Below are 17,181 nucleotides of genomic sequence, written 5' to 3' on the forward strand. Positions count from 1 at the left end.
ACTGGAAGGAATTACTCCACACTGTACCTCAATAAATAAAGTGGTTGAGGTAGGTGCATTAACAACTTTTAAAAGACAGTTGGACAACTACATGGATAGGAAAAGATTAGTGCAGGGTTTCCCAACTTTTTTTATGCCATGGACCCCTACCATTAACTGAGGGGTTGGAGGAGCCCAGGTTGGGAACACTTGGTTTAGAGGGATATGGGCCAAGTGCAGATAAGTGGGACTAGCTTAGATGGTCTTCTGTGTCAGCATAGACAGGTTGGGACAAAGAGCCTATTCCCATACTGTGTAACTCTCTGACTGCGTGACTTACGGACCAATCACTTAATTGTAGGAATGTGCTTAGTACTGCATGGGGGCCTAATTTCACTGGAAAAATGGTTCTTATGTTGCAAAGTGATTTAGTGAGTCCAAGTGATGGACGGAGTACACTATGAAAGCAAGATTTTTACTTACCTCCTGCTTTTTGAAGTTTTGTACAAATCCTTCAAACTGCTCATCTCTCGTTTCATCTGCTTTGCCGAGCTTCTGCAGCACCTGTGAATTAAGGAAACATTTCTCAGGTCAGTTCACATCAGGGCATTCGCAAAGATGTTGGAGCTAAGTGATGCTTGGATATTTTGTTACAGAACAGTACAACACAGTCCAGCCCCTTTGATTCATGGTGTTGCGAATATTTTAACCTACTCTAAGATCAACCTCCTACATAACCCTCCATTGTTCCATCATCCCTGTGACTAAGGGTTTCTTAAGTGCCACAAATGTAAGTTCAAGGTTCAAAGTTCAAAGCAAATGTTTATCAATGTATGTATAAATTATATAATCTTGAGATTCGTCTCTTTACAGGCAGCCACAAAACAAGAAACTTGAAAGAGCCCATGAGAAAAAGACCAATAAACACCAAATGCAGAGAGAGAGCAAAGAAACACATTAGAGCAATCAATAAGAGCAAGCAAAGAGCATCCAAGAACCAAAGTGACCTGAAGCCCAGAGTGGCCAGGGCAGGTCCACAGTCTCAGCCTCAGTTCATCACACAGCAGACCGAAACATTGTGGAGCCCACAGACATGAGGCCTGGAGAAGCCTGGAGTAGGCCCACAGCCTCAGCCTCAGGGCACGAAGAACAGAGCAAATGTCACCGAAGAGCGAGCAGAATCAGCCTGACCCTTGCCTCCGGTCCTGACACCTGCCTGGCGGTTTAAATTGTCCAACTACCAATTTGTTCCTTGCTCTAAGAACCGGGCCCTGCCCCATCGATACACTCTGGGCCTGCACCCTGCCACCATGTTCCGGCCCATACCTGATTTTTCCAAATTGGCCCGAAGCTTATACTGATCCTACCTTGCTCTCAGTTTAGGTGGACAGGCTCGAATTCTATAGATTCACTACTCTGTGGCTAAAGAAATTCCTTCTCATCTGATTTAAATGGACATCCCTCTATTCTCATGCCATGCCATCCGGTCCTAGACTCTCCCACTAGAGAAACCTCCTCTCCCTTTCCACTGTCTCCAAGCCTTTCATACGGATGGTTTTGGGGACAAAGAGGTAAGTTTGGGGTCAGGTTAACGTTTAGTGGCAGGGATGTGGGGAAAAGTGAGGACAGGCTAGAGCAGGGATTCCCAACCTGGGGTCCATGGACCCCTCAGTTCATGGTAAAGCTCCTGGTCATTAGAAAGGTGTGACCCCTGGGCTTGAGTGTAAGCCTCCACTGTGTATTCAAAGGCCAGTGACATGGACTTTGTAGAATGTCGGGCCAACAGACCAGCAAGGACACCTGGGGTCCTGTCATCAGTGACTCTGGAGTTTGAAGGCTGTAATTTGGGCTCTCTTTTATTTTTTATACACCTGAAAAGGTTTTTCTATCCACTTTTACCTACCTTCACTCCCTAACTATTGTTGGCCAGAAGAAACTGCAGTCTAATCAGGGACAGTGGAAGCAGACAAGCCAGTTGTCTTTGGCTACACCCACACTAAACCGGATAATTTTGAAAATGCCAGTTTCGGGTGAAAACGATAGGCGTCCATACCAAGCGTTTTTAAAAATATCTCTGTCCACATTGAAACGGAGATTTCGGCGAATCTCCTCCTACTGCGCATGCGTAGGACACATCTACCGAAAACAAGCGGCATGTTTGGTGTCGAATCTCGCCGTGAAAGAATTGGAGCGCGTTTGTTCAGTTACAGACTAGAAAAACTTAAACGACGGACAGCTGTTGGCTCTCGCGCAGGAGGACTTAAAACCACAAAAACAAATACTGGAGCGTACGGCGGCAACCGACAGGGAGTTCAAGGACAGACTGACCCGGCTGACGACGAATATTGAAAAACTGACCAACTCTGTTGAATTAATAAAGCCCCTTGTTAAATGTATAAAACATGTCTGCATCAGTGTTATTTTGTATTTCCATACAATGTTACATTAGGCTGTTACACATCTGTTGTCAGAGAAGTACTTGCATAAATAGGTAAACCACCTTCATACGAGCAAGGACAGAAAATGGGGCAAAGTGAGTATACTTATTTATTCAGTAAGTTATGGGTCAAAGTATTTGGTGAGTACATTTCTAGCTCTTCTGGCGTCAGTCTCACTGATGTCTGTTCTAAAATTGTTAGGTTGCGTTCAAGAAAACAATGAAATGGCGTGCTGCCGTCTGACAGCATTTTCAGACTTCTCCGGTAACCCCGTCCACACTGCTCTGACCAATTCAATGTTTTCAAAATTACACACCCTGGAGAGTGTTTTAGAACAGCTCAGTTTTTGGTGGACTAAAACGTCGTTCTAGTGCGGACGGAGGGTCAAAACAAAGAGAAAAAGCTTCGGTTATGGATTTATCTGGTGTAGTGTGGACGTAGCCTTTGTTTCCCCCTTTTTGTGGACTGATTCTTGCTCTTGGGTAAGTTAATCAGAGCAATGTGGACACAGGAAGCTTCAGGTGATGATCTTCTAAACCTGAGACCATTCTCAAACAAGTCACCATTTGTTGTGTAAACGGTGTGGACTCTGAACGGATTCTTGACTCTGGGACAATCTAATCCGAACTACAAACCTGAGACCATTCTCAGAGGAGTAGCTATTTGTTATGTAAAATGCCAGACCTGCCAAAGAAGTAATATGTAATCTCGTTCAACTCTGTCTGGGTTGCCTCATTTAACTGGTTTGGACCAGTCAGAGTGTAAAGCTACAAATATACAAGGTTGGGGTGGGCAGAGGCATGAAACAATGTTGGTTGTAACCCTGTACAATGACCAGTAAGAAGATAACCCAGGTAGGTCAGGTGACCATGAGCCAATGGGATGGAGATCAGATGGTTCAATTGATGAGGAACAGTATAAGACTCAGGAACTCCAAAAATCAATCAATCAATCAATCTCTCTCTCTCTCTCTCTCCCCCCCCCCTCCCCCCCCCCCCTCCGTTGGTCATGGTCGACCATGGATACTGTGCCTCTGGTAGTCACTGGTTTGTTGAGCAGCGTCGACTGTGGCTATTGAGACCAATCCTGGAACGGCAGGCTCTGCCACAGTTGCTGCATGTGTAGGGCATCGTGGAATTGTCTGCTGTCCACTGTGCTCTCCGTTTAGCTCTCCGCTCCTCAAACTGACTCAGGATCACTCTTTTGCCTTGCTCTAGGTGTTGCTGAAGAGTACCTCACCACTTGTTGTGGTCATCTGCTGTGTCCTCCCAGCACTCAGTGCTGATTTTTAAGGCTTTCATATCGCGCTTGCAGATGTCCTTGAAGCAAAGCTGGGGTCTACCAATGTTCCTCTTGCCTGTTGCTAGTTCTCTGTAGAGGATGTCCTTCAGCAGTCTACCATCCTTCGTATGACGGACGTGGCCCAGCCAGCATATTCTGCGTTGTCTTAAAAGCATGAACGTTGTAGGAAGTCCAGCGCGGGAGGAGAGGACCTCAGAGTTTTGGACTTTGTCTCTTCAGATGATGCCGAGGATGCGGCGAAGGCTGCGCAGGTGAAAACTATTGAGTTTCCTCTCCTGTTTGGAGTAGATGGTCCACGTCTCACTACCATACAGGAGGGTGCTGATAACGCATGCATCGTACACAGCAGTCTTGGTCTTTGTAGCGAGTTTCGGATTCTCCCAGACCCATGAGGAGAGTTGAGCAAGGATCGATGCTGCTTTGCCGATACGCCTATTGATTTCAGCATTGAGGGAGAGAGTGTCGCTAATGATTGACCCCAAGTATGTGAACTCGTGGACCACTTCTAGATCGTAATTGTCGATGGTAATGACTGGTGTCTCCACTACGTTCTGGGCAAGGACATTTGTTTTCTTTAGGCTCTTGGTAAGCCCGAAGTCCTTGCATGCCTTAGAGAAGCGGTCCATGAGTGTTTGTAGTTGCTGTTTGGTGTGTGAGGTTATAGGGGCACCATCGGCAAAGAGCATGTCACGTATTAAGATCTTCCGCACCTTTGTTCTTGCTGTCAGGTGCGCAGGCTTGAACAGCTGCCCATCAGACCTGGTGTGCATGTAAATGCCTTCTGTCAACGTCCCAAACTCGTGTTTCAATAGGAGGGAGAAGAAGATACCGAATAATGTTGGGGCCAACACACATCTTTGTTTGACTCCACTACGAATAACGAAGGGTTCTGATGAGCTGTCATCGTACTGAACAGTAGCCCTCATGTCATCATGGAATGACTTGATGATACTTTGGAGCTTCGGGGGCACCAAAGCATTTGGGCTCTCACGACGAGACTATGTAACAGTTTCTTCCCCCAAGCAATCAGACTCATCAATACCCAGAGCCTGGACTGACACCTTGCCCTATTGTCCTGTTTATTATTTATTGTAATGCCTGCACTGTTTTGTGCACTTTATGCAGTCCTGGGTAGGTCTATAGTCTAGTGTAGTTGTTTTTTTCTCTGTGTTGTTTTTTACGTAATTCAGTGTAGTTTTTGTACTGTGTCATGTAGCACCATGGTCCTGAAAAACATTGTCTCAGTTTTATATGTACTGTACCAGCAGTTATGGTTGAAATGACAATAAAAGAGACTTGACTTTACTTGACGAGGAGAACCTGAAAGAGCCCATCCCTGCTGACAAGGTCGAATGCCTTGGTCAAATCGATGAAAGCAACACAGAGGAGTTTCTGCTGTTCCCTGCACTTCTCCTGGAGTTGACAGAGTGAGAAAATCATGTCCACAGTTGACCTGCTTGTTGTAGTTGCTCCTATCACCCTTGTTCTTGTACAAAGTGACGATTTTGGAGTCGCGCATATCCTGTGGTACAGCTCCTTCCTTCCAGCACTGATGGAGGACCTTGTGTAAAGGTTGGAGGAGTGAGCTCTTGCAGTGTTTGATCAGATCTGGAGGAATCCCATCATTACCAGGAGCTTTCCCTGGGGCCAGACTGTCAATTGCCTTGCTGAGGTCCTCAATGGTTGATACGGAGTCAAGTTCATCCATGACCGGTAGACAGTCAATGGCATCAATGGCAGAGCCAACAACAACATTTTCCCTTAAGTAGAGCTCAGAGTAGTGTTCTACCCAGAGTTCCATCTGCTTGCTTTTATCAGTGATTACTTCACTGCTGGATCACTTCAGGGGTGCTGTCTTGCTCTGTGTTGGGCCAAGGGCCTTCTTGATACCATCATACATTGATCTGATGTTGCCTGTCACAGCCGCTGTCTGAATGTCCTCACTGAGCTGGAGCCAGTACTCATTTGCACACTGCCTTGCAGTCTGTTGCACTTTGCTTCTAGCAGCTCGAAGTGCCTGCAGTGTTTGGTCAGATGGTGAACGCTTGTACTCTGTGAGAGCTGCGCGCTTGGCTTCGATGACAGGAGTCATGAGGTTAGACTTCGCCTCAAACCAGTCACTGCTCTTTGTGGTCTTTCTTCCACAGATAGAGAGTGCTGATTCGTGGATGGTGTCATGAAGGTATGACCATTGTTCTGTTGCAGTATCTCCTTGTGAGGAGGTAGTCATAGCACCCTGTACTGACTTGGCAATCTGGTCAAGCTTTTCTGTTTCATCTCTGTTGTGTTGATGTGAGGTTTTCCAGTTTGTTTGGAGTGGTGGATTTTCTTCAGACGTAGTCTGATCTTGCAGCATACTACTGTGGTATGAGTGGGTGATTAGTACAGAGTTAATGAAAGAGCGCCTGGTGATGATCCGTATCGCAGTCTGCACTGTGGTATGAGCGGGTCATTAGTACAGAGTTGATGAAAGAGCGCCCGGTGATGATCATGTCTAGTTGGTGCCAGTGTTTAGACTGTGGATGTCGCCATGAGATCTTGTACTGCGACTTCATCTGAAAGTAGGTGTTAGTTACACACAGAACTCCAGGAGTATAAGACTCAGGAACTCAAAAATGCAGGAGTGATAACTCTCCAGCAGCCAGAGACCAACCATCTTGGATAAGGAGAACCCCACAGACACGTGAAGATCGGGAGCACAAGGAACAGTCTAGACTCCTTTCCCGGGTATTATCCTTTCTCTTCATTGACTGTTCATGGAGTGTCAGGGGTTCTAGTGAGGAGCACACAGGTAGATAAGAGTGTGAACCCATGTGTTTTTTAGTAGAAATAATAAAAGTTACTTGTTGGTAAATACAGATGCTCTGTGCCTCACAGATTGTTATTACAAGGGGTGATTCTTGTAACACTATGTACATCTTATAGGTTAATTAATAGTGCAAAAAGAGTCCAGGGTTCTCTTTCATTATCAATGATGAGTCCTGGGTCAAAGGTCAATCAGAAGTCCAGATTGAAGGCCAAAGGTCAATCAGAAGTCCAGCAGTGAGGCCCAATGATCGATGCCCTGAGTCTGCAACCTTAATGAAGTCGCTGGGGAAGTCAAAGGCCCAGTGTCTGCGAATCCTTGGGCCTGCTGGAGGCTGCAGTCAAAGACTGTCTCCTGATTTTAGAGGAGTGATTATGCGTGTGGGTGGTGGGAGGGAAGGAGGGAGGAATTGGGATTGCTTCAGTGCTGTTGCTTTGTCACTTGGTATGTTCTGTGTTGTTCTGCTGAGCATGTCGCTGATGGAATGTGTGGCCACACTTGTGAGCTGCTCCCAACACGTTCATGGGTGTGTTGGTCGTTAACACAAATGATGTTTTTCACTGTTTCCATGTAAATGTGATAAATAAACCTGAATTTCAATCTGAGGAAGCTGTCCACTGATCTATAATCCTGTCACAAAGAGTGAGCAAGTGCACTCTATCACAATATGCTTTCAGAATCAGAATAAGATTTATATTAGACACAAGGGATTCTGTGGATGCTGCAAATCTGGAGCAACACACACAGAATGCTGGAGGAACTCATTATGTCAGGCAGTGTCTTCAAAAGGCAACACGTGTTGCTTGGATTTTCAGCATCTGCAGATTTTCTCTTGTTTGTCTTCAAAAGGCGATGCCTCAAAAAGGCATCATCCATCATTAAGGACGCCCATCGCCCAGGACATGCCCTCTTCTCATTGTTACCTTCATAGAAACATAGAAAATAGGTGCAGGAGAAGGCCATTCGGCCCTTCGAGCCTGCACCACCATTCAGTATGATCATGGCTGATCATCCAACTCAGAACCCTGTACCTGCTTTCTCTCCATACCCCCTGATCCCTTTAGCCACAAGGGCCATATCTAACTTCCTCTTAAATGTAGCCAATGAACCGGCCTCAACTGTTTCCTGTGGCAGAGAATTCCACAGACGCACCACTCTCTGTGTGAAGAAGTTTTTCCTCATCTCGGTCCTAAAAGGCTTCCCCTTTATCCTTAAACTGTGACCCCTCGTTCTGGACTTCCCCAACATCGGAAACAATCTTCCTGCATCTAGCCTGTCCAATCCCTTTAGAATTTTATACGTTTCAATAAGATCCCCCCCAATCTTCTAAATTCCAGTGAGTATAAGCCTAGTCGATCCAGTCTTTCTTCATATGAAAGTCCTGCCATTCCAGGAATCAATCTGGTGAACCTTCTCTGTACTCCCTCTATGGCAAGAATGTCTTTCCTCAGATTAGGGGACCAAAACTGCACACAATACTCTAGGTGTGGTCTCACCAAGGCCTTGTACAACTGCAGTAGAACCTCTCTGCTCCTGTACTCAAATCCTTTTGCTATGAATGCCAACATACCATTTGCCTTTTTCACCACCTGCTGTACCTGCATGCCCACCTTCAATGACTGGTGTACAATGACACCCAGGTCTCATTGCATCTCCCCTTTTCCTAATCGGCCACCGTTCAGATAATAATCTGTTTTCCTGTTCTTGCAACCAAAGTGGATAACCTCACATTTATCCACATTAAATTGCATCTGCCATGAATTTACCCACTCACCTAACCTATCCAAGTCACCCTGCATCCTCTTAGCATCCTCCTCACAGCTAACACCGCCGCCCAGCTTCGTGTCATCCGCAAACTTGGAGATGCTGCATTTAATTCCCTTGTCTAAATCATTAATATATATTGTAAACAACTGGGGTCCCAGCACTGAGCCTTGCGGTACCCCACTAGTCACTGCCTGCCATTCTGAAAAGGTCCCGTTTACTCCCACTCTTTGCTTCCTGTCTGCCAACCAATTCTCTATCCACATCAATACCATACCCCCAATACCATGTGCTTTAAGTTTGCACACTAATCTCCTGTGTGGGACCTTGTCAAAAGCCTTTTGAAAATCTAAGTATACCACATACACTGGCTCTCCCCTATCCACTCTACTAGTTACCTCTTCAAAAAATTCTATAAGATTCGTCAGACATGATTTTCCTTTCACAAATCCATGCTGACTTTGTCCGATGATTTCACCTCTTTCCAAATGTGCTGTTATCACATCTTTGATAACCGACTCTACAATTTTCCCCACCACCGATGTCAGACTAACCGGTCTATAATTCCCCGGTTTCTCTCTCCCTCCTTTTTTAAAAAGTGGGATTACATCAGCCACCCTCCAATCCTCAGGAACTAATCCAGAATCTAAGGAGTTTTGAAAAATTATCACTAATGCATCCACTATTTCTTGGGCTACTTCCTTAAGCACTCTGGGATGCAGACCATCTGGCCCTGGGGATTTATCTGCCTTTAATCCCATCAATTTACCTAACACCACTTCCCTACTAACATGTATTTCCCTCAGTTCCTCCATCTCACTAGACCCTCGGTCCCTTACTATTTCATAGATAGGGTACAGCGGCCTAAAGACACACACTCAACATTTTACGAACAGATTCTTCCCCAGCGCAATCAGATTGTAAATGAACATTGAATCCATGAACACTACCTTACTAATTTTTTCTTTTCTTTTACTCTTTTTGCACTACTAATTCATATACTTTGGGTAGGTCAAGGTGGATAGAAAAACCTTTCCAAGTATGTGAAAAATAAAAGAGAGATGAGAGTGGATATAAGACCGCTAGATAATAAGGCTGGAGAAATAATAACGGAGGACAAGGAGACGGCAGATGAACTAATTGAGTATTTTGCATCAGTCTTCACTGTGTAAGACACTGGAGGTGTGCCAGTTGTTGAAGGGTGTGAGGGAAGAGAAGTGGGTGTACTTACTATTACAAGGGAGAAGATGCTCAAAAAGCTGAAAGACCTAAAGGTACATAAGTCACCCGGACCAGATGAACTGCACCCTAGGGTTCTGAAAGAGGTAGTGGTAGAGATTGTGGAGGCATTAGTACTGATCTTTCAAAAAATCATTGGACTCTGGCATGGTTCCAGAGGACTGGAAAATTGCAAATGTCACTCCACTCTTTAAGGAGAAAGGTAGCAGAAAGGAAATTATAGACCAGTTAGCCTGACCTCAGTGGTTGGGAAGAAGTTAGAGTCAATTGTTAAGGGTGAGGTGATGGAGTACTTGGTGACACAGGACAAGATAGGAAAAGGTCAGCATGGTTTCCTTAAGGGAAAATTTTGCCTGATGAACCTGTTGGAATTATTTGAGGAGGTAAAAGGGATGCAGTGGAATACAGAAGGCCTTTTGACAAGGTGTCACAAATGAGACTGCTTAGCAAGTTAAGAGCCCATGGTATTACAGGAAAGTTACTAACATGGTTAGAGCATTGGCTGATTAGTAGGAGGCAGTGAATGGGAATGAAGGATCCTTTTCTGGTTGGCGGCCAGTGACTAGTGTTCCACAGGGGTCGGTGTTGGGACCACTTATTTTTATTTTGTATATAAATGCTTTAGACGATGGAATAGATGGCTTTGTTGCCAAGTTTGCAGATGATACAAAGATTGGAGGAAGGGCAGGTGGTGTTAAGGAAATAGGAAGGCTGCAGAAGGACTTAGACAGATGAGGAGCAATGGGTAAGAAAGTGGCAAATGAAATACAATGTTGGAAAATGCATGGTTATGCATTTTGGTAGAAGAAATAAATGTGCAGATTATTTTCTAAATGGAGAGAAAATCCAAAAATCTGAGATTCAAAGGGACTTGGAAGTCCACGTGAAGAACACCCTAAAGGTTAACTTGCAGGATGTATCAGTGGTGAGGAAGGCAAGGACAATGCTAGCATTCATTTCAAGGTTCTTGAATGCAAGAGCAGGGATGTGATGCTGAAGCACTGGCGAGGCCTCACCTTGAGTATTGTGAACCATTATGGCCTCCTTAACTAAAACAAAGATGTGCTGGCATCGGAGAGGGTTGACAGGAGGTTCACAAGGATGATTCCAGGAATGAAAGAGATATCATACGAGGAACATTTGATGGCCCTGGGTCTGTACTTGCTGGAATTTAGAAGAATGAGGGGGAATCTCATTGAACTCTTTCAAATGTTGAAGGGCCTGGACATAATAGATATGGAAAGGATGTTTCCCATGGTGGGGGGGGGGGTCTAGGACAAGAGGGCACAGCCTTAGGATAGAGGGGCACCCATTTAAAACAGAGATGCAGAGAAACTTCTTTAGCCAGAGGGTGGTGAATTTGTGGAATTTATTACCACAGGCAGCTGTGCAGGCCAGGTTGTTTTCTGTATTTAAGTCAGAGATTAATAGGTTCTTGGTTGGCCACAGCATCAAAGTTTACGGGGAGAAGACCAGGGAGTGGGGCTGAGGAGTGCGAAAGAAAAGAATCAACCATGATTCAATGGTGGAGCAGACTCGATGGGCCAAATGGCCTAATTCTGTTCCTATGTCTTATGGTCTAAATCAGGCGTTTATCGAATGGTGCAGCAGGCACAATGGTCTGAATGGCCTAAATCTGCTCCTATAGTCTAAGCCGTATCAAAATAAGGGGTTGTGATATCCTGGTGCTAAAGCCCCGTGTAACAGACACACATTTCACTCTCCCATTGCTAGGAAAGATGTTCTGTCTCTTCCTCCTGACTACATCCAGCAATAATCCTTCAACCTGCTGTGACCTATCCTGACCTGGTCATATCATGCTCTCTCCTTCTAGAAATTTCTAATTCCCCAAAGTGTTGGTTTAACATTGACCTTCTAGAAACAGTGCTCACTACAGTAGTTTGGAGGTGTGAAAATGAAATGTTAGTTTATAATTAGGCAGAAGTGTGAACCTAATAAACTTCCATTATATTTCATGAAAGCAGTTTCTCACCCAGCAGGGAATGTCTTGATGTTAATATTCATTCCACTAAGTTCAAATCCCATCAAAAAACCAACTGCAATGTTTTGAAGAAGCAACACTTCATATTCTGTGTAGGTAACCTTCAACATGATGACAAGAATTTCTCCTCCCCAACCCCTCCAATTCTATTCTCCACCCCACTCCACCTCATCCCTTTTCCTGCTCTCTTCTCCTCACCTCCCTATAACCTCCCTCTTGTGTCCTTCCTCCTTCCCTTTCTCCCACGGTGCACTTTCCTGTCCTATCAGATTCGGCCTTCTCCAGCCCTTTCTGATTTCCACTTCTTTCCTCATCACCCTCCCCACCCACCTGTCTTCACCTATCATCTTCTAGCTTGCTCTCCTTCCCCTGCCCCCACCTTCTTATTCTGGCATCGCCCTTCCACTCACTTTCCGAAGAGTCTCAGCTTGAAACGTTGACTGTTTATTCCTCTCCATAGGTGCTGCCTGACCTGCTGAGTTCCTCCAACATCTTGTGTGTGTTGTTCATCACTTTTTGGTAATTACAAACAACATCAGCTTTCTCACTGACATTCTAAAGTTAGATTAGCTTTATATGTCACAGGTGCACCAAAACAAACAGCGAAATGCATTATTTTACATCAATGACCAGCACAGTCCGAGGGTGTGCTGGGACAGCCCACAAGTGTCGTCGTGCTTCTGGTGTCAACATAGGATGCCCGCGTAGCACATTTACTGATCCTAAACCGTATGCCTTTGGAAGGTGGGGGGAAACCGGAGGAAACTGTCAGAGCCATGCTGAGAACATACAAACTCCTTCCAAGCAGTGATGGGAATTGAACCCTGATCGTTAGTGCTGTAATAGCATTCCACTAACTGCTATGCTGGTGTTCCATTTTAAACAGAGACACTTCCTCTCCAGACCAACCTGGTCTCATCCGGATTTCACTTCTGCAGTTGGTTTCTCATTCATGCCACCATTAAAATGTCAACATTTTGATCTGCGACCCTTCATCAGGACGCAACGTTGACTGCTTAATTCCCCTCCATAGACACTGCCTGTCCTGCCAAGTTCCTCCAGCATTTTGTGTGCATTGCTCTGGATTTCCAGCATCTGCAGAATCTTTTGTGTTTATGCTTTTCAACTCATATTCTTGATATTTATAGTTTATTTATTTATTATTATTATTTTGGTTTTTTATTTCTTTTTTATTACAGGAGCCTGGAGACACACACTCAATGTTTTAGGTCCAGCTTCTTCCCTCCAGTATCAGATTTCTGAACGGTCCAAGAACACTTCCTCAGTATTCCATTTTTGCACTGCTTAGGACTTTCATAACTGGTGGATTTTGAGTCTTGTACTGTACTGCCATTTTTCATATCATATCTCAGTGATAATAAATCTGATGCAACACACACAAAATGCTGGTGGAACTCAGCACGTCAGGCAGCATCTATGAGAGGAATCAACAGTTGACATTTTGTTTCAAGAATCTTGATCAGGACTGGAAAGGAAGAGAGCAGAGGTGCTGATAAAGACTTCTACCCAAAACAAAGACTGTTCATTCCATTTAGAAAATAGACAGCCTTCTCATTTCTTCTAAGTGCATGGCCATACACTTCCCAACACTGTATCCGATCTGCCTCTTCTTTGGCCATTCTTCTAACCTGTCTAAGTCCATCTGTAGCCTCTCTACTTCCTCAAAACTACCTGCCTATCCACCTATCTTCATATTATCTGCAAACTCTGCCACAAAGCCATCAATCCCATCATCCAAATCATTGACATACAACAGAAAAGAATTGGTCCCAACATAGATCTCTGTGGAACACCAGTTATCACAGGCAGCCAACCAAGCAGCCTTTCCTGTGGAACCTTGTCAAAGGCCTTCTGAAAATCTAAGTATGCTATTTCTTCAAAGAACTCCAAAAGATATTTTAGGCAAGATTTTCCCTTGAGTATGCCTTGCTGACTACAGCCTATTTTATCACGTACCTCCAAGTATCCTGAGATTTCATCCTTAACAATTAACTTCAACATCTTCCCAACTACTGAGGTCAGACTAACTGGCCCATAGTTCCCTTTCTTCTGCCTCTCTCCCTTCTTGAAGTGTAGACTGAAATTTGCAATTTTCCTGTCTTCTGGAACCATTCCAGGACCTAGTCATTCTTGAAAGATCATTATTAAAGCCTTCAAATTCCCTTCAGCCACCTCTTTCAGAAATCTGGGGTGGATAACATTCGGTCCAGATGACTTATCTACCTTCAGACCTTTCTGTTTCCCAAGAACCTTCTCTCTAGTAATGGTAACTTCACATATTTCATGCCCCTGACACCCGGAACATTCACCATACTATGAGTGTTTTCGACAGTGAAGACTGACACAAAGTACTTAATCAGTTTGTCCACCCTTTCCTCGTCCCATATTACTCCATCTCCAGCATCGTTTTCTGGCAGTCTAATATCCACTCTTGCCTCTCTTATATACTTTATGTATCTGAAGAAATTTTTGGCTAGCTTACTCTTGTATTCCATCTTTACCTTCTTAGTGATTTTTAGTTGCCTTCTATTGTTTTTTTTTAAAACTTCCCAATCCTCTAACTTCCCAATTAATTTTTGCTCTATTATATGCCCTTTCTTTGGCTTTTATCTTGGCTTTGGCTTCTCTTGTTAGCCAAGGTTGTGTCATCTTGTCTTTAGAATACTTCTTTCTCTTCGGGATGTATATATCCTGTTCCTTCCAAATTGCTTCCTGAAATTCCAGCCATTTCTGCTCTGTCATTATCCCTGCCAGTGTTCTTTTCCAATCAATTCTGGCCAACTCCTCTCTCATGACTCTGTAATTCCATCCACTCCACTGTAATACTGATACATCTGACTTCAGCTTCTCCTTCTCAAATTTCAGGGTGACTTCAATCATATTATGATCACTTGCCCCAAGGGTTCTTTTACCTTAAGTTCTTTAATCAATGCAGGATTGTTGCGCAACACCCAATCCAGAACAGCTGGTCTCCTACTGGGCTCAACCACAAGCTGCTGTAAAAAGCATCTCATTGGCCCTCTGGAAATCCCCCCTCCTAGAATCCAGCACCAACCTGATTTTCCCAATCTACCTGCATATTGGAGTCCCCCGCGACTATTGTAACATTGTCCTTTTGGCATGCATTTTCTATCTCCCGTTGTAATTTGTAGACCACATTTTTACTACTGTTTGGGGGCCTGTATACAACTCCCATCTGAGTCTTTTTACTCTTGCAGTTCCTTAGCTCTATCCTTCCAGCCCCATGTCACCTCTTTCTAATGATTTGATTTCATTTTTTTTTAACCAACTGAGCAACGTCACCCCTCTGCCTTCCTGCCTGTCCTTTCAATGCAAAGTGAATCCTTGGACATCAAGCTCCCAGCTATAATCTTTCAGCCATGATTGAGTGATGCCTACAACATCTTCTTGCAGTTATATTTCTTAGGAACACTGGAAGACTCCTTGCCTTCCCACATCCTGCAATCCTGCCTCTCATCGCTACTATGATAACTTTTGCTCGGATATAAAGAAGGCAAGGAAAAAAGAAACTTTCCTTTCTTTCATTTCTCTGACTGAAGCCTCAAAGAGTTAAAATATTAAGATCACCACTCTGACTCTGGCCACTCAGAGGATGGCCACTGCAATAATGGCCGCCGTGCTTGCCCCTGCCTTCCTTTAGTTTGTTCTTGCTAATCAATCTCAAATGTGGATTGGTCACTGGTCAAAGCTTTATTACTTAGGGCTAATTGGGTTTGTCAGGGGTTGCTGGGGTGGCTAGAGGGGTCTATTCTCCACTGTATCATTAAATAAAATAAAATAAATAAGATAGAAATGTGCCTGGCCGGAGGGTCAGAAGTGCCACTGGCATGTTTAATAAGGATGTTGCTGTGTTCTTGAGGACCCGAGTTATCGGGAAAGATTGAATAGGTTCGGATTTTATTCTCCGGAGTGTAGGAAAATGAGGGGAGATTTGAAAGAGGTATACAAGTTATGAGGGGTATAGACAGGGTAAATACATGCAGGCTTTTCCCACTGAGGTTCAGTAAAACGTAAACCAGAGATTATGGGTTAAGGGTGAAAGGTGAAATGTTTAAGGGGAACATGAGGAAGAACTTCTTCACTTAGAGTGTAGTGAGAGTATGAAGTAATGGATGTGGTTTCAATTTCCACATTTAAGAGAGGTTTGGATGGGAGGGGTGTGGAGGCTATGGTCTGGAAACAGATTGATGGGAATTGGCAGTCTGACTAGATGGGCTGAAAGGACTGTTGTTGTGCTGTATTGCTCCAGAACTCTAAATCTCTGGACCCATGACATGCCGATGTGCCAGAACATAGAACATACAGCAGTACAGAACAGGAACTGGTCTCTTGACCTATCAAGATTGTGCCAGCCAGGGTGCCAAAATCAATCCTATTTCCCTGCACACGGTCTGCATCCCTTTGTCCCTTACCTGTTCACATGCCTGTGTAGACACCTCTTAACCTTTATACCTGCTTCTACCACCTTCCCCAGGAGCAGGCCTGTTTAAAAATCTTTGCCTCAGAAATCTCATTTTTCTTTTCCATGTGCCTATCTAAGAGTCTCTTAAATGTCCCTAATGTATCTGCCTCTACCACCACCTCTGGCAGGGCATTTCACACACCCACCAATCTCTGTGTGTAAAGTATGTAAAGAACTTACTTTTTTTGCATTCTCCCTATAATTATCCCCCCCCTTGTTTATTAGCCATTTGCACCCTGGGAATACCCCAGAGAAAAGCCCTAGTCCACACAACCTGTCCTCATAAGGCATCCTCTCTAATTCAGCCAGCATCCTGGTAGATGTACTTTACACCCTCTCAAAAGCATCTTCATCCGTCCTTTAATGTGAAGACCAGAACTGAACATTGTCAAAATTAATTACTTTATGTTTCTGCTCTCTTGCACAGGCATACAACACCAAAAACCATTCTACAAAAATGTCTAGGGGTGACAGCCTCATCTTTCTAACTCTCCTCACATCAACTCGAGAGTTAGCTGGACTTATCAAAGTGTACGTCACTGTATACCACTTACAGATTCATTTTCTTGCAGGCATTTACAGAAAAATACAACAGAACTCTGTGAATAACTACACAACAACCAATGTGAAGAGAAGACAAACTGTGCAAGTAAAAATAACACAAAGAAGTAAATATTTTTGGGACGTGAGTCTGTAGGTTGTAGAATCAGTTCAGAGTAGTGATGAGTGAATTATCCATGCTGCTCAGGAGCTGATGGTAGAAGGGTAATAACTGTTCTTGAGGGTGACGGACCTAAGGCTTTTGTACCTTCTACCTCATGGCAGTGGTGAAAGGAGGGCATGGCCTCGATGGTGGGGTTCTCTGATGATGCATGCAGCTTTTTTTTTGTGGGGGGAGCACTCTATGTAAATGTGCTAAAAGGTGGGGAGGGCTTTGTTTGTGCTGGGCTGGGCTGCATGCACCACTTTCTGTCAGCTTTTCCGTTCCTGGGCATTGGTGTTTCCAACCCAGGCCGTGATATGGCCAGTTAGGATACTCTAAGCTGTGCACGTATGGAAGTTTGTCAATACCAACGCCAATACCAGCATGAATACTTCAAAAGTACTTCATGAGAAAGTTCTATGAATTTAGACAATCAAAGGTACA

The 17,181-nt window shown here is 44.3% G+C and overlaps 1 protein-coding gene across 5 annotated transcripts in view; it reads right to left on the bottom strand.

Annotated features, from left to right (window-relative positions):
• amph (amphiphysin) overlaps positions 1 to 17,181 on the bottom strand; it is a 226,351-nt gene that overhangs the window by 128,242 nt on the left and 80,928 nt on the right. For all 5 annotated transcript variants that reach the window (XM_073031229.1, XM_073031088.1, XM_073031308.1 and 2 more), the window contains exon 2: positions 463 to 543. In XM_073031229.1, the coding sequence (XP_072887330.1) occupies positions 463 to 543 (81 nt within the window). The remainder of the gene's footprint in view (positions 1 to 462; positions 544 to 17,181) is intronic.

The sequence above is a fragment of the Hemitrygon akajei genome, chromosome 1 (assembly GCF_048418815.1).
Source record: "Hemitrygon akajei chromosome 1, sHemAka1.3, whole genome shotgun sequence".
Lineage (NCBI taxonomy): Eukaryota > Metazoa > Chordata > Chondrichthyes > Myliobatiformes > Dasyatidae > Hemitrygon > Hemitrygon akajei.